At 38.9% G+C, this 27347-nt stretch overlaps 1 protein-coding gene across 2 annotated transcripts in view; it reads right to left on the bottom strand.

Annotated features, from left to right (window-relative positions):
• Positions 1-27347, bottom strand: part of nfatc3a (nuclear factor of activated T cells 3a) — a 74304-nt gene that overhangs the window by 4533 nt on the left and 42424 nt on the right. For both annotated transcript variants that reach the window (XM_015029398.1, XM_015029399.1), the window contains exons 4-9: positions 18943-19142; positions 18268-18440; positions 17482-17622; positions 13821-13876; positions 13233-13359; positions 9167-10237 (exon numbers count right to left, since the gene is read on the bottom strand). In XM_015029398.1, coding sequence (XP_014884884.1) covers positions 9167-10237; positions 13233-13359; positions 13821-13876; positions 17482-17622; positions 18268-18440; positions 18943-19142 — 1768 coding nt within the window. The remainder of the gene's footprint in view (positions 1-9166; positions 10238-13232; positions 13360-13820; positions 13877-17481; positions 17623-18267; positions 18441-18942; positions 19143-27347) is intronic.

Here is a 27347-nt window from a genome sequence, read left to right as displayed (position 1 = left end):
CCCGACCTCACTAAGACCATACATCAACAAAGGGATTGGGATGAGAGGTGGGGGGGGGTGGGGGGGGTAACTACAACAGAGGTCGCAAAGTCATTTGCCATGATGTGAGATACAATCACAAACTATTCCATTCACAGGCTGTGCCAGCCAGCTCATATAACTGATTGAGTCCAAGAGTCCTGTTAGATAAGCTATTCCAGCGACTCCTTTAAAAGAACAGCAGGAGCAGCAGGCTTGTTCACGACTTCATTAACAGTGGTTGGGTGGATTTCCTCAAGACCCTTTCATAGGGTTTTCAAGCATAGCTGAGAAGCTGTGTGAAACCTACTCATTGGTAAAAAACACGTCGTTAATGTGAGAGAGGCACTCAGGCACAGCGAGGTTAATTACTCCAGACTCGGTTAGTGAGTGGTTTTAAATAAAAAGAAATAATAAAAAAAACGGATAAGGCCTTCTCTGTGCTGCTGTCTGCTTACTAGCCAGCATGTGTGATTGTTTTCCATCTGCTTCCTCCATTTGGTGCTTAGAGCAGAACCACAAGAAACAGAGCAGGGAGCTAAAAAAAAAAAAAAAAAAAAAAAAAACTAGAGCTTTGAAGTAAATCAACATCAAATACTTTGACGTGGGAAAGAAGATAAGAGGACTGAGAGACAGAAGAATCCCATTTGGCTGAAACTTATGGCAAACATCTTCTCGCTTCCACTGTGACAGCATGTAAAGTGTTCGGTTTTCATGCTGCGACTTCTTCATGTGGTTTCCCCAAGAGTCTTAAGCGTGACGATAAAAGGTCAGTCACGCAGCGCAGAAATCAGACAGGGCGAACTGGTTGGGAGAGGGTGCAGTAGAGACCTCTGGCCCAGTTTGGCACAGAGAGATTTGCAGGCAGGCTTGTTTAGACATGGCAGGTAACATGCAGCTGTAAATCTCTCTGCTGTGACGTAAAAATAAGGCATTCCTCTGGTTATTATAAACAAATCTCTTGCTGTAACTTAACTGAAAAAAAAGTACCAGGGAGTGACTCAGTGATGAGAAACCAGAAGAAAAAAAAAAAAGAAAAATCATATTTAAATTTACACTACAAAGCAAAAACGCTGGCGAAATGAGAAACCGAGTAGCTACGTGGAACGGCTTTATTGACTTTTAAAAGAGCAATAATTTTCATATTCAGAGTCAAACCATTTCATTGTGTGCTTAAACGGAAAATCACTAACAGTTTTCAAATTAGTTTTAAAGCCTTTGCTCAGGCATCCAACTCTTCTTATTTAGCGCTTCAGTGTGCATTATTTATGTTTCTTGGTGCTTTTGCTTTTGTGTCTGGCCACCATCACTCACATCATCCTGTTAGCGTGGGAGGCTCTTCCTTTCCCATGTCAACCATGTTCACACACACACTGTCACACTCGCAGAACCACCACGCACTTTTGAGACAACCGTGCAACTATCGAAGCAAACGTTTACCTCTACATACACAACCTAACATGGGGATGTAATCTGCACCACTTTGCCAATTTGTCACACTATTCTCTGGGTTAGAATAAAACTGTGATGGAGGAGCGCACATCTCCTTTAAAGGCCGTGACCTTTTCAAAGGCGACTGGTGCAGCTGGGCTCAAAATAAACTAAATCTTACAGCTGTTAGAAGTGCAGCCGAGCGACACAGCAGCTGTATCTGTAAAAATTAAGAGCTGCACTTCTCTTATCTAGGCTCCTCTTTAGTTGCAGCCCTTTATACACCAGCAGCTGGTGGATTCTGCCTCATTTATCGCAATTTACCCAAACTGAGATGAGTGAAAACAGAAAATTTGAACAATGTGATGCTTTTACGTGCCGTACGACGCAGCACCCATCAGAATTCTGGTTCCTGGAGGCTCCTTAGAGGTATTCTGCATTGTTCAAGCGCAACATGGTAAACTGTGCAACAAGAGGTCATAGAAGTCAATCTGCTGAAATACCACAGGAATATGAGCGACATGAAGCAGAGTGTGACAGACCGACATTAAGTGGGCGTCTGCAAAAACATATCACTTTCCGCTGTAAAAGTACTGATCAGATTGCTGCAGAGGCAAACATTAACCCGTGGCTTGACAAAGTCACTCAGAGAAGGCCAACTCAGGCCAATTAGCATTAAATAAACCGAAAGCCCGTGACTCGATCGACAGCAGCTTCAGAGTGATTCCTCTCGATTTGATTCATTCGCTTTTCTCATAAAACGAGGTGCAGGGAGAAGGTTCTGCAGATGATTTGTCAGAAACCTTTTCGAGTACCTTCCACTCCCGAGATTTCAAGCTGCGCTAAATGCAAATTTGGATGATCTGATTTGGGGCCGTTAGAAAGGAGGCAAATCTTCATCTCGAAGCGGCCAAAAGGGCCTGGATGTTTATCTCTTACACGTTCGTAGTTTTCCCTGTGGGTGAAACCCAAACCCAAAACTCTTCGCCTCACAATAAACTGCTGTACTTAAAACATGTTCATTTTTTTAAGAACGTCCCCTCTGAAAATAACTTCTTACTCAATAAAGAATATCTTTGTTAATGTGACTGAGATATTCTGCACTTCAATATAAGGTGGAGCTCCACACATCAGGAATCCAGAAGTGAAAGAGAGCTTTGAGTAGAGTTCAGCTTTACACTGGTTTCATATGCTGATAGCGTTTTCTCGGGTTTACTGGTATTGTTCATGACAGTGCAACAGAAAACCAGTGATTCAGCGCTGCCTGTCGTAGTAACTGTGGCTCTGAATGTCTCAGCCGGAGGGAGATCCTCTGCAGATGACTGGCAGGGGGGCTCCCTACACAAAATATATACATCTGCATTCGGCCGATGACTACTATTACTACTACTACTACATATGCTAGTAGGATGTCATCAGATTGCTCCTTTCAGTGTGAACCAAAGACTTCTAAATATCTAATCTTTTCTGGATTAAAAGAAAAACAAAAAAACAAAACTGTTTATCATTTGTGTCACAAGATTGAAAATGCTTGATTGGGAAAAAAGGAATATATATATATATATATATATATATATAAACGGCATTACCCTTTGAACGTTTTCACATACATCCGGAAGACAAAGCAGTGCATAATAGTGAAGTGGAAGGAAAACATGAGCTTTTAAAACACTTTCATCCTTGAATAATAACTGTGCCATTAAAGTTATGCTGTAACTAGAGAACATCAGAGAACAAACAGCATAATGAAGACAAAGAAAACCACCAGACAGGCCAGGGACAAACTTGTGCAGACGTTGGGGCACTGCATGCTGTAGAAATGGAGCGAACGCCCCAAATGCAGAGGCTATTGTCCTAAAAACAGAGGTTCTGGGTTCGATTCCCATCCTGACATCTTGCACGTTCCTCCCCAAGCCCTTCTCTCGCCACCCATTTCCTGTCTAGTCACTGTCAATAAAGGCCTCTAGTGATGAAAAAAATCTTTAAATAAAACCCCTCAACTTTTGAAGAAGTAAAAAGTATCCTGTTAATTGTGCTACTTAAGGAAATCCCATGTAGAGAACACATCAAATAAAGAAAGCAGCTAGATGAGACCACAAATCATTTTTTTTGGCAAAATGCTACATGTTGTAAATATCCAACACAAACACACTAACCGCCCTGTGAAACATGGTGGTGGCGGCAGCATGCTGTGGTGGTGCTTTTCAGTTTAAGACCAAAGTTTATTCATGTCTTGGAATGGCAGAGACACAAATCAGAGATTTACTGATTTTAAAAAGAAGTCTCCAGAGTTTCAAATTTGGCAGAGACAACTGTAAGTATTGACTTATGGGGGCTGGATGTCTATTAAGCATGCCACACTTTTAAGATTAAAAATAAAATACATTTAGCATCTACTTCACAAGTATACACTTGGTTGCGTTATACTTTGACAATAAATGTCAATATGATATCTATGAGCTTGTGGTTCCAAAATAATAAAATAGGAAAATCTTTTTGCAAGGCTTGACATGCACATAGCATTTTTCACTGGCAGCAGGAATGACCTTTTTGCCTTCACAGAGAGGAAGGGAAAAACAAACTGCAGTGTTAAACAGCATGAAAGAAAATTATGAACAATAAAGACATATCCCAGAACAAGTCTGGAAAACTCGTTGCATTCGCAAAATGTCAGTTTAGATCTTTAAATCTAGAAACCAATACGTCCAGAAATCTCCCCAGAGTGAAAGGAGAGGTTTAATGGGTTCCTTTAATTTCCCCAAACCAAAGTTTCACATCTAGAAGGAGACCACGGCAAATGAGTAATTTCACCCCTTCATTTCTAAAGAGCATCTCAAAGGGGCTCATAGGACAGACCTCCCTAATGCAAAACAGAAGTGAAAAAGACATTCGGACATCCAGTAAAATAAACACGTCTACTGTTGAAATGGAAAATGGGCAATTACCATAAACCTCTATGACACACTGAAAAAAGTTCCCTCAACCAGGCATAATAACATTACTCTGGCAGAGCAGCTTAAGCAAATAACATGAAGACTGACTGATTCTTGACTCCACCAAATGAAGACAACATGCCACAATGGAAAACCTTTGTGCACAGGGAAAAGAGATGAAGCAAGGCTGGGTTTGCCCTGCAAGAGGGAATATCAAAGCAAACATTTTCCAGTTGCAGCTTCCTGTAAATACATGCAGACATTTCCTCAGAAGCAATCACACACTAGAAATATCTGGCCAATAAATTGAACTTAATTCTGTGACGTCTTGTTATGTTCTTTGTGTTCCCCTCGTTTTTTTATTTATTTTTTTACTTTAATTCCAGTGTTGGTCTAAGAAAGTGAGTGGGTGAGGATGCAGAGCACAGCAGAAAAGCTCATCACAGAGTCGGTTTCTCAAAGTCACTCATCTCTGAATCATTCGTGGAGTTCCCATTTAAAGTGACGGTAAGCGATTCACAAGAATCCCAGCCTTTGATCTGGGACGCAAAAGTTGTTAAACCCTGAAAGATCACTTAAGGTGCCAACTTTAAGAAGGAAGTCTGGAGCCTGAACGGCAAAAAACTAAGAAATGCATATGGGATTATAAGGTAAAATATTTTGGAAAGGTCAACAGGTAACACCGCTTATGAACCAAAACCAGTGTTTCATCTTCCAGGAAGAAAACGATAGCCGCTTGAATTTTCCTTTCAGTGAGTTTTTTTTTTTTAACAGAAGTGGTTTGTTAAAACCAAACTGGAGGCAAAAAAAACAACCACAAGATTCTACGAATGAGCAAAATAATGTTGTAACTCACTTTTACACACAAAAACATGTCAACAGCAAAATCCATTTCAGTCCCCTGAGCCAAGTCTGCACTTAAACATCACTAAAACTGTACTGATTTATACATTCAAAAACATTAAAATAAGACAGGGGAAAAAAACATGTCTACTTCTCATTACACTGTTCAGTTCATTTCTTTTATGAAAAATGTGCAAAACATATGTTAAAGCATTACATTGACCCAATCAGAGGGAGTTCGGGGCTTCTCCTACCTAAAAAAATAACAAAAACAAAAGCAAAACAAAAAAAAAAACAAAAAAACTGCTGGCAACTTCTTTGCACAAACCTTTTGGATTCTGCCAAAACCTCTGCAATACATATACTTTCAACTGTGTGGAAACCTGAGACAAAAAATCATTTTCCACTTGTTAAAAAGGGGAAAAAAGACAAAAAAATTTTGCCATTGTTTTTTTAAAGAGCAGCGGCAAATCTTAGTGGAAACATATTTTCCTTCCACAGTTTTTTTTTCTTCTGTCATCAAATGAGGAGTTTGATGTTATTACTGGTCTAGTTGATAAATGGCTCCACAAAGCCTCTCACTGGTTTCTCTCTCACACACGCATACACACAAACGCACACACATATACGTATATATACACTTGAGCAGATTAACAGAACAACCAGTGATTTATCCCCCATTTATTTGTTTTCATCAAGTTAATGGCCTTTCCTTTTATTGTAGATGGCAAAACAGCAATAGAGTAAATTACCACAAAATATTTTGTTTAAATATTTATAAATGGTCCATTTATAATAATGGATCATTAAAAAAAAAAAGTCCAAAAGCCTGACCCACCAGAATAAAACAGCAGAATAATACACTGAGCTGAAAGTATTACTTTGGAGGAAAAAAATAAATAAGCATACCAACAAACTGGCCTGTATGCCGAGCAACATTTCTGATGTTTCACAGTGTTGCTTCATTTATATTTCCAATCAGATTAAACGGTGTAGTCATGTGCAAGTTTCTCGAGAAAGAAAGATGAAAACAGAAAGTGACAGCAGTTGTTAGGAACCGTGACGCAGCGCAATAAGTTTATGAGTCGAACATAAAACAAAGTTCTCCACCTGAAGTTTAGTAAAGAATACACACGACCTTGTTTATTTTTATTTAATTCAGACTGATCTCTCTAATTCGTAACCGACATACAGTAAAAATATGTTTTATGTTTCTTTTAACCACCAAGTGCATTTCAGACTGATTGTCTCAGCAGAGTGACCCTGCAGCAGAGCTGGATTTTGAACTTGTCTATCCATCTGTCTATCAGTCTGTCTTCTCGCCTCCTGTGTGCTCTGCCCTGGGAACACACACGGACACACGCAAACACACGCACACACCTCGAAAACATCAAATCAACAGACACACACACACCCTTTTTTTTTACCCCTCTTATACACACACTAACACACACATCTCAAGCATGCTTTGGTGTGCGTCACAAGGGCCATCTGCTTGCTAACCAGAGCACTTTCTACTCTAACTGTAGAGCTCAGTCTCATACCACAGGCATGAGCCTGCAATTGTGTTTTGAGTTTGATTTAAAAAAAAATGTTCAAGGGGAAATTTTCCAAAGCACTTGGGGCTGAAGGAGCATCCCATCTAAAAATCTGACATACGCTTGGACAGAAACTGAACCATTAATGAGTCGCCTTCACGAACTTCACGTGACAAGGATCCTGAACCCTCATCCAAACTTTTTAGTGATCCGATAGTAGATTCAGAGTGCTAGTACCTTTGGCATTCTGTTTTTCTTTTATTCTAAAATTGATTAAATGCATGCATGGATCTATGTCTATAATTCTATGCAAGGTTTTAGTCACTATAGTATGTCTTTACATTTCCTCCACGTTTGCAATCAGGTTCGTGTTGAACTGTTTTCTCTGCCAAACTGGAGTGAATGTGATCTAATTAAGAGAGATTGCCACGACCTCCGAAAACCCAGAGCCGTGCAAAGCTTCCTGTTGCTACGTTAAAAATCTGGACTATGAAACTGGACTGGCACAGAAAACTATTTTTAGCTCCAGACTCAAAGGGAGATCATACATTCCCAGCTGAACTGTGTTGCAAACTTTATCTGGAGAAGAGGGCGAGTGCACACAGCCGCATCATAAGGCTTGTGTGACACTAAATAGAGAATTTTGTATGCATGCCCAGCTTTTCAGATTTTTATTTGTAAGAAATGTAAAAAAAAAAGAGAAAACAAGCAGTATCACTTTCCAATTCTTTTTCTTTTATGCACCACTTTCTATTGTCTCATTTGAAATTGCAACAAATTTTGATTGTCTGTGGTGGTAACATGGCAAACTGAGGAAAAAATGAAGGGACTGCAGATACACTCCACTGGACATTGGTACTTCACATGTGACCTGTTGTTGGCAGATTTATGTTCATTAGGTTCACCCCTGCTAACACACAATAACACCCTCTTACTGCAAAGCCTCACCAGGGTACTAATTAATGTTTAATCTTCTAGACTCTTATTAAAATACACCATGAGCTGATATTTAAAAGCATTTTGAATCAACTTTTCTAGTTTGAAACACCAAGCTGTATTCTAATTAGGGTTCTAAATGGGAGTCATACATACACATAAAAACATGATCACGCAAAAACTGCAATATTTGCAAGTAGCAAGAAATAATGCAATGCACTTCCATTCACTGGAACCGAGAAGCCAACAAAGTTTTAAAGTGTAACTAATTATCAAATTGCTGCCAGAGATACAAAATCCTGGTATATGTCAATTAGCCATTTAATGTAATACTACAGCTATCACTCCTCTTTGTGTCTATGACACCCAATACCAGGTGACAAGCCCCTCAGTAATGAAGCTTGAAACACAACTATGCTCTGCAACGTCAGTCCAAATGTTATCACTGCTATCAGACATCAAGGTTTCAGTCCCCTGAAATCAAAACAACTGGCCCTCTGTATTGTTTTACACCAGACCCATGTTTATCCGACCTATCGCATATTGAACGGTAAATTTAATCCCTTGGCGGTCCCTTGCTTCAGACAGACATTATGGTTCGTCACAGATAGCAGAGCTTAAAATATCTAATGCCAAACCAAAGGTTTATACAGAGCAAACATAATTAGTTAGAAAAAGAGACAGAAAGACGACAAAGTGAAAAGCTGGACCAACGGTTGATCCTTAAGTCAGCTATGGAAGGTTTTTTTGTGCAACAGCGACCTCTAACTCTTGCTCTTTTTGACAGAAAGCAGCTATATCACATTTTGATGCAAAATATTTTGGTTGTTTGAACAGAAAAATAATTTGTTTCTTAACCTGCCCCAAAATTTGGTGACTAAAACCGAATGTGTTAAAGAGTTGTAATATGTTTCACAATGTAATCCAAAGAATACAAATACAGATTAACAGCTGGGATAAGCATTACTGAAACATCTGCTAGATGCTAAGGGGGGGAAGATATTTGCAGTGATGAAGAGGATTATAAAATAATCTTGACTCCATCTGCCTACAGCCATAGAGATTATGTATAAGAGGTAAATTTCAGTTCTGTAACTGATCTTCAGGAAGAAAGATTACCCTGAGATCTGTGTAAAACACACAAGAGCTCCATTTAGCTCCCACAGGCCTCATCATGAACTAGGACTAAAAGGGTTAGAGTTCATGACAGTACAGTTGGTAAGACCCTGGACAATTAGGGCTAATCTAGAAAAGGTGCAAGAACAATCAATAAAACCTCGAGATGCATGTTCTCAAAGATTGACTGTCTTAAAATTTGAATCAAAGCCCCAAGAGTTTGTGTGTGAATGTGGTGGATATAATGTAAAGTGGCCTTTATATTTGAAATTTTAATAATGACTCAGTGTGTGAAGGTGTTCAATTTTGGCAGAATAAAAACTTCTCGTTTTCAGAAACCATTTCTCTTACCGTCATCCAGAGTGATATCCTGTAGGCCGATGGACCGGAAGGTGGGCTCCCTCTCCTCCGGTTCTTGCTTAATATTAAGCCTCTCCCCTTCAGAGGGAAATGGCCCCTGAGGACTTAGCGGATGAACCAGTGGCCCCACAGCTGCAGGGGACAGGCTGGTCATCACTGGACTCATGGCCTGTGGAGACGGCTGTCCTGAATGCTGCTGCAGGGGCCCCAGAGGACTCCCAGCTGAGGTGGGGGAGGATGAAGTGGGAGACTGGTAGGGCAGAGGGTGGACTTGAGGAGAAGAAGGTCCAGAATGAGGAGAGGGGATCATCCGTTGTGGGGGGGCAGTGGATGGTGTGGGACAAGAAGCTGACCTTTGGCTTACTGGGTGGTATCCCAGACCTCTCTGCAGCTGCGAGGAGTGCTGCCCACTTAGGGGGTGGCCTCCCTGAGACGGAACCTGGCTAGGATTCGGAGAGCAGTGGAAGCCTCCGAGTGTGTGGAGGTGCGGGGACGAGGGGGACAGCATAGGCTGATGGTTCTGAGGGGATCCAACAATGGGATTGGTGGGTGAGGATGAAAGGGCAGACGGTGAGGAGCAACTGGATGAGTAAACTATTCCCAGGCCTATTGGGTGTGACGTTGCAGTGGGGCTCTGCTGAAAGGACATCCTCTCATAGCTCTGAGAAGGAAGGCTGGGCTGGCCGTTGAAGGACAGGCTGTGACTCGGACTGTGCTGCAAAGGCTGGTAGGTGGGCCGGGGAGGAGCGGGAACAGAGCCCTGGTGGAACGTCATGTGGCAGTCTGCAGGGGGGTGGTGCAAACTGTGACCCTGGAGGTGAGGCAGGTGCTGGAAAGGCGGGGAGCTCAGGGAGGGACAGGGGCCCGGCAGAGGTAGCAGGCCAGGTCCGGAGCCCGTGGCCAGGCTGTGAAGAGAGCTGGACAGAAGGTTGTCCGATGGGTGGCCCTGATCAGGAGAAGGCAGCTGAGGGTGCACCAGACTGGGAGCATGTGCCAAGGGCATGGAAATGGGAGGAACGGCAGTGAGGTCCAGCTCGTCTCTGTGCTCCTGTTTCACCATCACTAAAAGGGAGAAGAGGAAAGAAAAAGAAAAGTTGCATTTACATCACTCATATCATGCAGAGTCTTTTTATTGGATTGTATGCTTTCACTCTATCCATTCCTAGTTTATGTTTAAACAAAGACGGTTTCTTCTGAACGTGGGCGAGCCGGAGGACAATGTGAGAGGCTGTGGCGTCAAAACAGAGCAGGATGCACAACTTCAATGCGTGCATGGCTGTGTGGAGTGTTCAAAGTAGACTCTGAAGTCTTCAATATCATTTCACAGTCCTGTGCACAATATTACTAATTTTCAGTCAGGGAATAAGAAACAGAAAAACTGACCAAAAAATCTGAGCACATACAGTAAATGTGTAATTTATGTAAAAACATGGAAAATTTATATTTATTATAGAACAACACCAACAGAGGAGCAAACAAATGTACAAATGAGTTATTTGCATGTGTAAGACTTCAAGAGCATTACAGACACCCACAAGTGAAATACTTTCAATGTTGTAATAAAAACAATAAAAAAAATATAATCTACGCATCTTTCAAGTTCTTTGATTTTAGTCAACATAAAAGGGAGACTTTGGTCCTCCACTGATTGCCTTACTTCAATTTTATTATAGAAAAGCTCTGCAGTAAAACCTAAAAAAAGACCTCGATGCAGTGAGGAGAGTCTCTGAAATATGTGACAGCAAAATAGGTCTCATTCCAGATTAAAACAGCCTGCGAAAAAACAGACTGACATTTTCATTGTAAATGGGGCCATTCCTCTTTACTGTGACAGCTTAGAGCACTGCTATGCCAATCGGTAACCTATTTCCCAATCTGGTGCCTTGTGACCACAAGTTTTATTTTTATCCAGCTCTGAATCAGAAGAGAGCATATGTAGTCAGTCTAGTTGCCATCATGTGAAATGTGTGGGATGAGGAACTGAATGCCCCCCAGCCAAGATCACACTGAAACGAACAAATGAGTGCAGTGACTGTGCCCTCTTCTTACCCTGGTAGACCTTAGGAACCGAGAGAAACAAGAGGCGCAAGTCAGGCTAAACACAATTTATTTAATCTGAAAACAGGGCTTGGGGATATTAGAATGGAAAAAGAGTGATACTTCGAATTTAAGTATAGCTATTCATAGCTTAACTCAAAGTAACAATTGAAATCAAAGGTTTTTAGCAAAAATATTAGATTTTTTTTCTTGGTTGATTTTCTTAAAAAATAGATATTATTTGCGACAGGCTCTTGGTAGTGGAACCCATGATGAAACATGAAACACCACTGATTGGCTGACTTTCTTTTTCTCTTTTTCTCCTGCCACAATAAAGCAGGCGGTGTCCGTGGTGACACCGGCGGTGTAAGCGACCCGGCTTGACTGACAGAGCAGCGTTAATCTACAATGCTCTGATTGGCTGCACTGATCTGTCAGCGGGGAAAACAGGAACTGCCTGTGACGAGTGGGCGTGCTTGCAAAAAGAAAGGCTGGGTGGGTGGATGGGCAAGGCCCCTTGTACACATACACAGAAACACAAACGCACACAATATACACACTGTTGCGGTAAAAGTCAGGGTTTGGATGTGTTGCACAAAATGCTCACATGTCAATATAATACGCCAACAGCGTTTTCAGTTTGACTGGTTTTAACAGAAAAAAAAAAAACAACAATAACAATATTAAAGAAAAGAACGAGCTCGTTTGACTTCAATGAAATTATCAGTGATGCTCAGTCACACATCAAAGTACCCAAAGCTGAGCCTACTTTGCAAAGTGATCACAAACAGACTTTCAGTGTGTAGTGGAGTTTTCCTGGATAACAAAAACAAAATGCAGCGGTGCATGTGAAACAAAAACAAGATGCCACCGTGAGTGTCAGAAAATATGTTATTGTTTAACACCTACCAACAATAGGTGTTAAACCTATTGTTTATTAAGAAGTTCTTAACGCTTATTAAGAAGTTGTTGTGCTTCTTAATAAATTAGAAAATCTTCAAAAAGGGAATTTAGTTCATCGAATTCTAAAAGCAAAACATTGACATTACATAGATTCGCTACACACGGGATGACATGTCATGTTTATGTTTGTTAATTTTGATTAATATGATCTAAACCTACTTTTTTGAGACTTGGAATATGACTTCATAAAAAAGTAGAAAAAAAAGCATTTTTAAAGCACAGAAATGAGACGATACATTATGGCATGAAAACTGCTGACTTGAGAGTTGTCCAACAGATGATCAAACACAAGTAGGGTAAATTCACCACAGCCGTCAACTGGGACATTTTAGTGCAGTTCATGCTTCCTTCTGCTGACAATGTTTATAACGATGTGGATTTCCTTAACCAGCAGAACTTGGAACATCCAGTGGATAAAGTACCAATATCTGGCTCAATGACCGTGGAGATTCTGGGATTATTTGACCAGGAAACTCACAGCACATTTGGGTTATTGTCAAGACTAAGTAATGGCTCCCATTCTTGAACTCAGCCTTGCCACAAGCTAATCCCCTCTAGGCCCCACTACACTGATGCAGTCATTTATGCAAAAGGAACCCCATCTACTTTGGAAGAAGGCCCCCATATCTCCATTTTATTTTATTTTTTTACTTTTTCTTTTTGGTATTTTGGGTTTATATCAACTGTAAGTCATAATCATCAAAATCTACAGAAATAGATGCACAACATAAATCACTTTGTGTGCATTTTTAACATTAAATGATCAGATAAATTAACTTTTTTAATTATACTTTTATTTGTTGAGTTATACTTGTATTTTAGTTGAAGATAGAAAGCAGAAAGGAGGCTCACAAACCCATGTGGAGAAGTGCGCAACATGGCAACGATGTTATCACCGCTCTGAGTCACGCATTTTGAAATTAACCTGGAAGTTTCTGTACAGCCGGATGCAGAACGCAAACACCTACAAACAGCTTGCTCATCATTTTCAGAATCTTTCGAGATTCTTCAGGAGTTTCAAATTCATTTCAATCATGCCTGCTTCCTCCAAACCAACCTGAAAGGTAGGTGAAGCGTTGCGATTGGCTCCTTTTCCGTTTTCCATTGCAGACATAAAACTGCACCTGCACAGCTGAAGTCACAGTCTTACTGTGGTATGGAGGGACTTCCACGACAATGCATGACTAAAAGAGACGCACAAAAAACACAACACTTTGATGACTTACTTTTCTGGTCATGAAACATGGTTTACATTTCAACATACATACACGGTGCTGTCCCACTAAAGTACTGACCCATACATTAAGATGCAGATTCTCAGTTACAGCAAAAAAAAAAAAAAGCCATCAATTTTCTCTGGCACTTACATATAATACAAGTCATTTAAAAATCTGTATAGTAAAAATGGAAAATCAAATCAGATCTACAAAGACATGTAGAAATTATGTTTGAATAAAAAAGACAATTACTGTATATATATATATATATATATATATATATATATATATATATATATATGAATATGATCCTATTTTTTACATTCCATATTGAACAACTTAAAAGATTAATAGTAAAATCAGAAAAAAAAACCATCACACTGAAGAAACCCAATGTACATTCACAGAAGTAAAGAAAAAATACTTACACCTTGGGTTTTCTCACGAATTATTTTTGCTTCAACTTCCCATTGTGGGCGTCCATCTAAAATAAAGACAACAAAAAACCAGAAAAGTTAAAAATCTTTCACCATACCAATCATATGTGGTTAACTCATTTCAGCCAATTAAATCACAGTTTTATTAGGATTAACTTTAAACAGTTTCTTTGGAAAAAATATCCCGATTTGATTACAGACATTACAGAAACAACCTCTACTTTTTTCTGTCTTATCGTGTAAGTGAGAAATTTTAACAGCCATCTAATACGAATCGAATGGCAAAAAAAAAAAGAACAAAAAATCCCACTGTTTGCTGTGCCTGTTTAACTTTATGTTGACAGCAATGGAATATTTATAAAAAGTGCTTTAAAAACGTAAGGTTTCCTCTGAGGGACATTATTATTTGGAGAAACATCTTGGAGGCGACTGAAAGAAGCAGCTGGGATGAAAAAACTAACAGGATTCCTGTGTGGTTGGAAGAAATCCGTCACTGCAGCCTGGAGAGGAATAAAAAGTTTGAAAGCTACAGGACGGATTGGCCTCTAAGCTGAAGTAAATAAACTTGCAGATGCCTCCCTTTTTTCATGGTGCTCACATGTTGCACCATGTATATTCTGCACCTGCATGGCCCGTTCCACAAAACCAAAAGGATTTCCCCAAATACCACCGTGAGGCATCTGCAACATTTCTGCAGAGGCGCCTAGTTTAAATGTAGATTAAACAATGCGCACCCAACTGCAAGCCTGTTGTATTTAAGCCGTTAAGCTAGCTATAAGAACCACTAATTCCAAAATGTAAGCTGATGCTCTGATGTTACCTGAAAATTAAACCTGGATGCAGTAACCTCCTGTCGCTTTAGGTAGTTCTAACCTCAAACACATCATATCGTTTGAGAATTTATATCTTAACTTGTTGACAGTTTTTTTTTCTCTTTCTGTGAGCAATGACCTTGACAGTTGACAGCAATGCATTATTACTCCACAGCTTGTTGACATTCAACAGGCAGCAGCAAGGGCCCCACATGTTCTGTCAGACAAGCACCAACAGGAGCCTCATACCACAGTAAAACAATGACTTGGATCGTCGAACCACCCAGTTCTTATGATTTCACTGTGGAAAAGAATGTACTCCCCATTGTGCTAGAAAAACCAAACAAATCTTAGAGAAAACATCGTTGTAAAATATATAATTGCAGAGCTTTTATAATGAGGCAGCACCAGCACCCTTGCTGCATTAGTCACTCTTTAAGGTAGTCACTGTCAGCCTTTACAGTCAGACTCTTCGTAAACGGCTGTGCTTGTAAAAGTCAAAGACCTATACCAATTATGGACCTACTTCAATTTCAGAGTTTTACAAAGTCAAGTAACTCACATGGTAATCTTTTTCCAAGATTAACATTTTAAGTAATGTACATCCACCCCAGAAAGCAGGATGACTGTTGGGTCAGTTTATATTTGGGCCCTCAAGCAGTAAATCCTCATACTAATACCACATAGCTTCCTTTCCCTTGTGTTTTATTCTTTTTCACTGTCTGATTACTTCTTTGAAAAACCTAAAACTAAATCATCATCTTTCTAATCCCCCCCAAAAAACAAAAAATACTCAAAGGGTTAAGACTGAAAAACCTGCTATGACTAGTAAATGATTAAAACATGTTTTACTTCAGATTCATTCAGCTATACAATAAAGATCTATTGCTATATGACCTTTAGACAATTGGCAGTGAATCTGCCTAGTAAATATAGCATCCAGAACTTGCGTCATTGTCCTTGTCACAGTTTGCCTCAGACTTGACATTTATGTTAGCATCCATCATTGCTGCTGGATAGCCAGAGTCGCATTCTGGCTCAAAAATATGCAAATCACTGAATAACTTGCAAACAAAATATTCTTTATTGTGTGATATTTGCTTTATTGCCCTCAATTTGCATTGTTCATCAGGAGAAAAAGTTAATCGGAGTAGATGAAACAGATTCAGAATCAGTCAAAGCCTGCTAATCCAGCATAAGCATTCAACAAATCACACAGAAACTCATTGATCCTTGTTGTCAACAATCATTTTTGCCATTTATTATGAGTTCTTATGGCCTATTGTGATCTGGATGGTCACTATGTGGGGTTTTATTTGTGTGATTGTTTTAATAACTTTGTAATATTGTGAAATGCATTACAAAATCCTATACTGTGTCCAGTTGTTTTTCACTGTAGACGTACAATTGTTGACAAAAAAAACCCCTCTGGCTATTTGCCTTAAGAGAATCTAACTTGAGGGTTTATGTGTTGCATTTAAAATGAAGTAATTAATGTCACTCCATCATCACTGGATTTTTTTTGTTAATGTGGTTTCAGTGCATTATGAAACCTGGTAGAGAAAAAAGTCTGTCAGTTTTCTTTCTTTTCTTCTCTTATCAAAGGTAATCAGTGTCTTTCTGCAGAGAAGGTAATGAGCGCAACCATTTGCACAGTGCTAATCAACATCACATTTCCATCCACTTTCACTTTTTTCTGTCTCTTTCACAGTCCAATGAGTTCATGCAATATGGGGCCCAAGTTACTGCCAAACCAAGAAGCGCCTCTCAGAGGTTTCCACTCACTAGTGTAGCCTGCCATGCTTCACTTGCTCCTTCTGAAAAGGGCCTGAACACATTCCTCGGGGCAGATCTTTTAAATAGACGATTTTAAAGTACCGCACTCGCTCACAAAGGCAACACCACTCAGCTTGTTGCCATGTACAAACTTGAATCTGCTGCTCTGTATCACAAATGTACCTTGGGCAGGTAGGGACTGGTTAAACAAATGTCATCCATTTAAAATTTCCACCCAACTCTTCCATGTCCTTTTTAAAAAAAGAAAAGATTGGGTAAAGAAAATAACTTTAAATACCACAAGGAATTTAAGCTAATCTTCAGCTTAGGGTATTTGTTAACAGATAAAATCAGCTTTTAAGGATAACAAATGACTAAAGTATCCATACAGGTGCTGCATAAAATCCACTAATATTTAAAATAGAGAGTTGAAATACATTTATAAATATTTCTTTCAAAATTTCCTCTATAAACTAAGGAAAAAAACATACTGACCACATTTTAATCACTTTTTAAGGCATTTAAGGTATTGGAATTAATGAACCCTCCTTTGTATTTTTGTTCTAGATAATCTAACAACCACCAGATAAAAAACACATCAACAGTCAATTAACTGTAATAGGTAATAAATAATATCTGATCTGGTACATCTTGTTTTCTGTTTCCTCAAATGTCTTGACTGCTTAAGGAAACACAAGCATCCACAAAAAATCCCATGCAGGCTTAGGGAAAACATGGGAACTCCACACGGAAGAGCCCCAGGCACACTGATTATTACAGACCACTGCAGTATTTAAATTAAAATGTGACATCAAAGACACAATTTTATAACCTGTTAAGCAAGTCACGAACTGTCAAAACATGAAGAGCTAAAAACAAGTCAGGGGTAACGCTTCCATTCATACTTTTCAGTCTTAAAACGCCGAACATTATCCAATGTGTATTTTATTAAAGGCATTTAATGAAGGTCAGTACACACCTAATATTGCCTAACATAAAATTCAGCATGACCATCCATCTTGGAACTACACTGTATCCAAAGATATTGCACAGGCTCTTCTTACCAGGGCCTTTCTCCAGGAAGATAACCTTGGACTCTGGGAAGAAGTTGGAACCAGTGATCACCATCTCTTCACCCCCACTGACCAGACAGCTGGTGAGGCTGGACTTCTCAACCTGCGGCAGCTCCTGAGCTGAACGCTGGGCTGGGAGAGATCCAGAAAGTTGAACAATAGCTGATGAAATTTCACATTATAATGTCTATGTCGGTGAAAACAGATGTTTACATACACTGTGTTAAAAATGACAAAATAACTGTTCTTTTTCTCAGTCTGATATCAAATAAGACTCAATGTTTTCTGTTTTAGTCTAGGGCAGAAAGGACTACTACAGTTATTTCTATTTGCTAAATGCCAGATCAGTGAGAAATAGAATATTTTAGAGATTACATACATTACCTCATTATTTAGTAAAAAGTGCTTTTTAAACTGTATAACTAAGATCAAACATTATTGTTTTAAGTGTTCTGTACATTTCTGAATGTGATGAAGGCAAAACAATGCTTCAATCTGGCATTTAGCAAATATAAATGGTTTGAGGAATCCTAGCTGACCTAAAACAAGAAACCGTTAGTCTGACAATCAGAGTGGGGGAAAAGAGGTTATTTATTTTTATGGTGCCAGTAAATATCTGCTTTGTTTTAACTTTAGAATCTTAATTAAATATGGATTGAATGAACATGACATTCAAGTCTCCATCGGCTAAAATGTCTCATATTAGACATTCTAATCAAGACAATTTCTAAATAAATATTGTTGTGTGTTTGAATATAACAGAAAGTGGACACTCACAGCACTCCACAGGAATAGAGGCAGCTTGCAGGGACAACACCTTCCCGTTGGGTTGAGGGATGTGCACTCTGAAAACCACGCGGACCCGTGTGTTCTTTCGTCCTATATCCGTCTCCCCCTTCCGCAGCTCGATGTCCGAGTTCCGCAGCTTCAGTATGCCAGCACAGTCAATACTGCAAGGAAAGGAGGAGGGGAAAAACAGTTGGCCCTGCACAGCACCATCAGGATGTTAAGCATCTCAGGCATATTTAGTTAGTACTTGTAAAAAAGCCTTTGGGTGATAAAATAGCCCGCAAACCCAGTAGGAGATTGGCAACTAAAACTGCCTGCGAGGGTAATTTATTACAGTTATAAATAAAAAATCCTATGCCATGAAAAATGCTATGAATCACACTGTAAATGGAACCAGGTCCTACAAAAAACATAATTATTTAGCTGTAAAAGGTCATAGTTATATAAATAAAAATTATTTCTTTGCTCCACAGGAAATCCTGTAAATTTAATGTGTAACCAACCCTTACATAAGTGTAAAGCAAGAAACTCTATAAAATATATTTTGGAAGACAATGCATATATTTATAACAAAAAGGGTGTTTATTTTTCCTCGGTTAGCCCTTCCTCCATGGAGGTAAGCCCATGTGGCCTTATAATTCAACTTTTACTTCCGACATGTACCTGGCTGACATGCTGTTTTCAGGAAGCAGAGGGATTTCAAGAACTTTGGTGCTGGAAAGCAGGATTTCTTGGCTGGCCGTTGCTACAGTCTTCCCGGTGATCCGGTGCACCTGGTAAAAGGCGTGTGGCCTCAAGTAGCGGTCGTCTGCGGTTCCTATGAACATCTGCAGATTCACAGGCTTGTCATTGTAGCCAGTGAGCTAAAAGACAACAGACAGAGGCAGAGAAAGAAAATATACAGACGTGAGTCCTTGGGCTTGACGTGACGGAAGGTGTGAAAGAATACACACATGTTGTACATATCTCTACTTTAGGACAGAAGCTCTCAAACCTTTTATAGAAAGAACCACCTTCCTAAGTAACATACTGTATTTCCAAGGCATCACCACACTGTCAATGTGTTTTAAAACTACAATAACATAGCTTCTAAACAGAAATATGTCATGATATTTATTTAACCCAATTTGAAGTAAATTTTTTAAGTTGTAAAACTAAAAAGCAAGGAACCCTCAAGTTTGAATTCCACAAGGGAAGAAATGAGGTTAGTCATCAACCCCAAACTCAAAATACAATATGTCTGTTGTGTATTTAAAACACAGGAGTAGTTGCCACAACGAACAATTTGGTAGTTAGTATTTTGTTGAAAATATTTTCACATAAACAAATATTTATGGTCCATCTGTGGTAAATTAATATAATTTAGAGTGTTACGTTGTTATCACTTTGTATTGCTAATAGCAATCAGTCTGGTCACTTAGTTCAACAATAGAAAGCAAATCACACTGGTTTTCCGACCTGCACATAAAGTCGGAAAACCAGGATACTTTGAGGATGATGTTCCCGTGTCGACTTCACAACTAAACAAAAAGCAGCACGAGTTGCTCAGTCTGTACTCTGCTTCCCTTTCCTTTTGAGCATTGTGTTTGAGGCGTGGGTGGCAGTGGCTATGGTGGTAGAACAGGTTGGCTAAAGATCCAGTTCGCAGTAAAAAAAAAAAAAAACTTTGCCAAGTTTGTGTGCACACAGCTGTGGATTGAATGGAGGCCACTGTGCTGTGGCAATCTCATGGAAGGAGGACAACAACATCATATGTTTGAAGCAAAGATTAATATGCCTGACTTTCTGCTCTGCTCTGGTTTATTAGCTTTACGTTGTAGTTAATCTGCTCCTATCAGTTATGAAAATCAATAATTCCTACTAGAGGCGGTAAAAGTATTACTTGAGGTTCTTGTGTTGTATTGTGATACGAAACAAGAAACATGGCTTTAGGGAATCAAAAACTAATACTTGATGTGGTATTTTGCAATAGTAGCATCGTGACAGCATGATACTGTCGAGCTATAACATTTCTAACACGAAGGAATTTCTATTTCCACACAGAGAAGACCCTGGGAAAGGCGCAGAACTCACTGGAGTGACTGTGTGTCCCATCTGACTAGGGAACACCTTGGGATGTCTGTTACCCTCACAACCCAGTCTCAGATGAGCAGAAGACTCCTTAAAAATGAATGGATGTCTGAATCTTTTCACGAGAAAGGGAATCTCTAACATATAAAATAAGTTGTACTTCATCAAGTCGTCTAATAGAGAAAAAAGTCCTCAATTCATTCTGTGAGGTCTGACTTAAAGATTATTTTTTTTCTTTGTATGGTACCAAAGATGCCAGTGAGAATGTCATCAAGATTTCCAATGGTTCACTTGAGCCAACATGGTTGGAAAATGAGCACCAAGCAGCAGTTTTCCTCTCTCAAGTTGTCCCCGAATGCTGCCACTTTAGCCGCTTTCCAGAGAAGAAAATCTTTTATGGGGTAAAGTTGTTGCATGTTGGGTAAAAAAAAAACTAAAGGAAAATGGAAAGAAGAACAGGACCTTTCTTCTACAAAAGGACAGAACAAACACACAAGCCACACAATCCCACCACTGTAGTAATGTTGTACTTGGAAGACTCTGTGACAGCAGGATGGCATCCCCCCACATTCACGCTCACACCGGACTGCTCTGAAGTGACCACACCCCCATTCAGATGCAGGGTAGCTAATAGACACCAACAGAGAAGAAGAAGGCCTTTCATTGCTATTTCACCACTTTTAACTGCCAAGCTTCAATCCCACCACAGCTGGCTGCTGGCGCTACATCCTGGCCAGTTTGCGTCACACACCCTGGTGTCAGTGTTAGGTGGAAAATGATCAATGCATGAAAGGACAGAAAGGTGGTGAGCTAGAAATAAGTCGTTTGGCGTTCCAAACCACAAACATAATTTCAACATTTAGTAGCCTGTGTTCCTTATTTGCTGCATTTTTCTCAACAGTTTCTAAAACAAGCTAAAAGAAAAAAAAAGTAAATGTTTAAACATGGGGGTGCCTATGTTCTACCATAAAAAACAAATATGTTCAGGGCATACTTAAAAAAGGATTAACCTACAAATATTTTTATTACTGAGAAGTACGTAAATAAACTGAGTTGAATAAATCATAGTAGAAATGCTAAACTGCACAAATTATTACATGAAACATATAAACTATCATTTTTACAATGGAATCTTAACTAAACCTGTTGAAGCAAAACTTTGGCACGTTCAGGTACGCTGCCACTCTTTTATAACATACTGTGAATGAGTTTTAAAATAGCATAGTGATCAATCGGCGTGAATGACTAAGAGTAGCAGATCTCCTTAATTTAGGGTGTGCCATGTCAGACAAAGTAATAAATCCTAAGATCAACATACCAACCTGATTTGAAACACACAGGTCATCAAAATGAAACATCTGGATTCAAAGAAATAACAAGTTGCAAGAATCAACAGCCCTTTGAGTTGTTGATTCCTGTTTTATAATCACGTCTGCATATTGTTGGAGTGAGAACATGAAGTCCTGACTCGTGTTTGAATGTATGCATGTCTGCACTACGCGTCGTGTGTTGGTGTGTATATGCATGGCTTTAAATGAAGACAAGTTTATTCACAATGCCATATCTGTTCCAGACAAGATTAAAAGAAAGCTAGGATCTGTAGAAGAGGACAGACAGATGTAAAAACAAAACTGTTACAGGGATATAAACAAGAGTTTATTGCATTGCATGTTCTGAAGAGTGTTTTTGCTTTGTATTGTTTGCTAGCTCAGTTTGATTCTACATATTAAACATGTTTTATGGCAAATGCTTCAAAGCAGAAGAGCTGGTGTTTGGTATTACATAGAATCAGTTTCCATGAAGTCAGAACTTGTAATTAGAGATGCAACAATTATGATCATTTTTGTCCTTAATGCAAAGTTTTCAGGATGCGTTTTAAGAAGCATTGTACTGTCTGGTAACTATATTTCCCTTTAAAGTACAGTGCATTCAACAACAAAGGATCAAATAGTCTAAATGATTATTAGAAATTTATTATAAAAAATTATTACTATTAAGAATTTCTGAAATACCTTTATTTTGCTATCCCAAAGTGTCAAAAAAAAGTTTATGGAAGCAGACAAGGTCTCATGGCATATTCATCCTTTAGAAAGTTCTGGGGTGTCTTTAAAGTGGGTACCCCATATACAGAGGCAATTACCTGTTGGTGCAGTTTTTGTCAACTTTTGTTACATGCAAAAGTCTTAGTCAACCTTCGCTGCATGTTTTACCCCCTTCTGTCTTTGCCCATTTCCTGTCTAAAAACTGCAAATAAAAGCCACAAAAACTTTTAGAATTTTTTTTTTTCAAAACTGCTTTAGCATTTTTTCCATGATACCATCCCAATAGTTTAATGTCAAAATATAATGGAGAAATTGACCCTCTCTATAGATCCTACATTAGCACAGCTTTACCCCTCCCCCACCTGTTCCTGTGCACCATTACTGGGAGGAAACAAAAAAAACAAAAACAAAAAGAGGCAATCACAACTGCTTTTGGTTAATGTTGTAACACAGCCAGCTGTAGGCTCACAGCCCAAGTGAATAACTTGACTTAGCAGCCATTTACCTGCCTGTGAAATGTAACAAATTAAATCTAATAGATATTACCATAACTCTTATAATCAAAGGTATAAGCAAACTTCAAAGAAGGATATGTAAACAAGAATGTATTGAGCTCCAGAATTATCAAGTTAATGAAAGCTTTTCTACATAAATGCACAAAACACACATTCTTGAGTTATACCACATTCCTAAACCACATACTAAATGTAGGGATGAGTGTAAAACACCTCAGGAGGGTGGTTGCTGCACTTTTAAACTTCTTCCCTCCTCTCAATTTGAAAGCTCTGAGAGTAAATCAGGCCTGATAGAAATCAGTTGTTATATTAAACCACAGTGACATTAATGGCAGTCACAAGACCCCCAGGTCCAGGTTCGCTGAGGCACGTAACCAACTTCTGACTTCCAGCATTTGATTGTGGATCGAGTTTAGGATAAACCCTTTCCTTAAAATAAAACTGCAGGATACGGTTACAGACTCACCTTCTACTAAATAAAGACCCCACTTATTTTTGGCCTTCATCTGTTCCACTGAGGCAGTAATAAAGAGAGCAAGCTGAGGTTGAAAAACATGTCCCAACATTGCATATATTCATACACAGAGTTAACAGCATTTTGACTTTTGATTAAAAAGACAAACATTGAAAATTAAAATTACTTCTAATTTCTCCAGGACTGTTTTGACTTAGAACAGCATTCAGCCATTGGGTGAAGATTAAGGGTAAAACACCACCTGTTCACTGAACAATTTTCAGATTATGTCTTTCATTATCTGTGTTTATCTTCTTCCCAGTTTCTCTTCAATGTGTCGTTCCACCAGTCTGTTTTCGTCATTGGTACTCTTCCTTCTACTTTTCCTTGTGTCACTCTCTCCTCTCTGTTCCTGTCCTACCCTCTCACCTTCCTCAGCCTCAGCCCTCTGCCGTAACATGACACTTTCTCACAGCGACCGCCTGACTCTACTAAGTTGTTTCCCTGTGTTGCTCCGCTGTTGCCATGGCGAGACTCCTCGTGTGTGCAGCGGTGTGTGTGCGTTTGCGTGAGCAGCTACATAGACCCATGCTGGTGTAAACTAAAATCCTGACGCTTGTTTAGGAAAGTGGATGTAAAAATTAAAAATGTGGATTTAAACACACAAACTGTGTTTTATGGAACAGTCTGCAATGTTTGGAAGACAGGGAAGGGGTGTATGTAGCTGTCTGGTTAGTGTGTGCGCACCACTGACATAAAAACAGGAGAAACAGCGGTCAAGGTCACGCGAGGTCCCATTTTATCTGGCAGTGGTTTCCCTGGTGTGGCACTGAGGCACCATGGGATCTATTGGCATACACACACACACACACACACACACAGAGAAAGAGAAAGTCACACAGCCCTGCTGTTGCCCAGCACACCAGGGAGGGCAGTGAGAGCCAGGGGGCTGGTTGACTGTTTGTTTAAACAAGGTCAATACATGTGCACGCTCATGCGCATGCACAAACCGACACACGCAGCAGACACGTTTACTGTATACAGCATGAGGCCTGTATATGGCCCTGTTCTACTTCCAGGCTCAATTCCTTTTATTCCCATTTTGTCCTCCCTCACTTTCACTCACTCTTAAGCACACTTCTCTTTCTCCTCCCCCACTTCTCGATAACTTTTTTTTTTTTGTGCGCTGGGTACTAAATTACAAAAAGTAAGTAGCTAGCCTCTCGTATGTTTACATCAAATACAACCCCGGGGCAAGGCAACAGTAGTCCCAGCCAGTCCATAAAGTGTAAACTGCATGAATATGGGCTAGGCACGGGCTTGTGTGAAATTTTTATGCTTTGATGACCTTGTAAAAACAACACGATTTCACAAGATTACAGTATTTACCACAGCAGCTAAAGCAAAGTGTAGAATGATTTAACTCAAGGGTGTTCAAAGTTTTTGCAAAGTCAGACGAAATAATGAAGTTGAATGTAGTTGTGGGCCCCAAAAATTATAAACTCAACAATAAACAAAACACAATATATCCCCTTGAGATTTGAAACATAAAAAGGGTTTCGCAGTGGACATGATCAAAGGAAATGCATACAAATTCCTAAATGTTTTGAGTGAATTGTTTTCTCTGGTTGCAATAAACTGTTAAGTGGTCCTGAAAGGTAGATATTGTGATAAAACTAAAAGAACACAATGGTGTAAAGCTCCAGATTGGCTCCCCGAAAAATAAGCAAATTACCAGATTATGTACTGTATTGAAACTAGTATAATAAAAATATGTACTCAATAATATTATATCTGTAATGATCAATTTGTTACTATTTTAAGCAGAAAGAAGAATAATGTTTCAAATAAAACCAGACAGATTTTGCATGTAAATACCACGATACTATGAAATTGTAGTAATTAACCCAATGTTACTTCACCATTGTGATCACAAACCAACTCATGCCAAGGTAAATGTAGTGATTGCTCTACAAAAGACAAAAATCATACTAAATCAATTAATTACTAAATCAATTTGGTGTGCTGGCACACCAAATTGCAAAGTCTATTCCTGCTGAAGTATTTAAAAATGTTTATTATTACAATTATAAGACTCATCTAAAATGTTTATGTTTTTTTTATTATTATTATTATATAGGTTCCTCTTTACTGAATAACACTAGTATAACAAGTTGATATTAGCCTGTAATAAGTCAGGCTAACGCAAGTAGATAGAAACATCTGTTAAGGTACAGAAAAATGTGTAGCCTGCCAGGAAGAAAAAATTTACATCTGAAGAACTAAGACCAGATATGCTGATAATGAGAGGCTGAATGACAAACAAGCTTTAATGGGGTCACTCAAATTGTGGGATCAAAATCATTCCATGCATCTAAGCTAGTGGAAATGAGGCCGAGTTGCAGAAACGCTGTTTTACATTTCAAATCCTTGTCACCTGACACCATAGCTTCAATTAGATTAATCAGGCATGATGATACTGACAACATACATGTTTTCTCTCTGTTATTTTTCCATAATTCACAGCTTTCCATTACATTTGTGTGCTTTAGATTTGCTGCCATGCTGTGTGCTGCATGTGCGAGTGCAACAACATCGTCTGTCAGCTTGTTTCTGCCGCATTGGCCTGTCCCCGTCTCTAGCCAAATTGGTAATACCAGAGGGGCTCCTTATATTTGTGTGGGTGCAGCAGCACACAAATAAGCTCTTTAAATATGCCCAAGGATACCTCAGCCTTCAGCCAGAGAGGCTTTGGACTTATATGTCTCCTAGCAACAGGTGAACCGATTAAGGTCTGCAGCTAGCCCCAGAGGAATGGCTAAAACAGCTACGCACACATGCAGCCAAATTTCAGTTAACAGTCATATTACAAGGTTTAGGATAAAATTAACATGCAATACAGGAGTATTTTAGACATAAAATTAATTGAAACACACATGTAAGTACAATTTTATAAAACCATTCCCTTCCACACATTTTATCATTTTCTTAATTTATCAAACGGCTATTTTTTTCTTATGGCAGCCAGAAGTTAAAATAAATTAAAGGTATATTTCAACAAATGTGTTTACCTTGTTGAGCTTTACCCTTTGGAAGATGGCAAAAATACAAATCGGAGGAAGAAACACATCTTTATTCCTAACCAGGTAAAAAGGCCAGTTATCAAAATAATTTATAATGTGTATGAATCGAGTCCCGTATAATATCCAGCAGTGTAAATAACTGTTGTCAAAAGCAATTACAAATTTACTGTCATTAAGAGAAAAAAAGATAGGAAAATCATGATCACCGTTTTTAACACCATTTCACTATGTAGAAACAAACTACTCCAGAACACCTAAGAGAAAACATGCAATAAAAACATAATTATTAGGCATCACAAAAGAGTACAGGTTTTATGTTTATGTATGATCTCTGCTTATGGCAACTCCTAAGCATACTTTAATCTTTCATAATCTTCTGTTGATATAAAACCGATATATCCTAACAGAACAATAATCTTAAGATTAACAAGTATTTTATCTTACTTGTTAAATCTTGCATAAATCTTGCATAATGTGCATAAGCTGGTCAGCAACAAGGAGCTGTACTCACAAAACGACACAGTTGATATCAAACTCCTGACTCACTGTAATGCCATGTTTTGTTATCCAAATGAGAGGCGCCAAATTTGTGTTTCATGTAGTGCTGCTACAACACTAGGATTACAAACCTAATACCACCACTAAACATCTTTTATAAATCAACATTGTTGGATATTTATTGACCTTAACCAAAAATATATTTGTTAGCAACTAGATAATAGAAATAAAAAACGCGTTTCCACTAAAAAATATAAATAATCCAATGGATGAGTGGATGGATGGGGCAATAAAACTAATTTAACTGGCTACACAATTTCAGCTTGCAATAACACATCTAGGATATTTTCAACATATACTTTAACAAACCTGTGATGGCATTGGAAACCCTGATGAATATCTACAC

The sequence above is a fragment of the Poecilia latipinna genome, unplaced genomic scaffold (genome assembly GCF_001443285.1).
Source record: "Poecilia latipinna isolate Pla-1442-1.1 unplaced genomic scaffold, P_latipinna-1.0 Scaffold152, whole genome shotgun sequence".
Lineage (NCBI taxonomy): Eukaryota > Metazoa > Chordata > Actinopteri > Cyprinodontiformes > Poeciliidae > Poecilia > Poecilia latipinna.
This window is presented reverse-complemented; position numbering and strand designations above follow the sequence as displayed.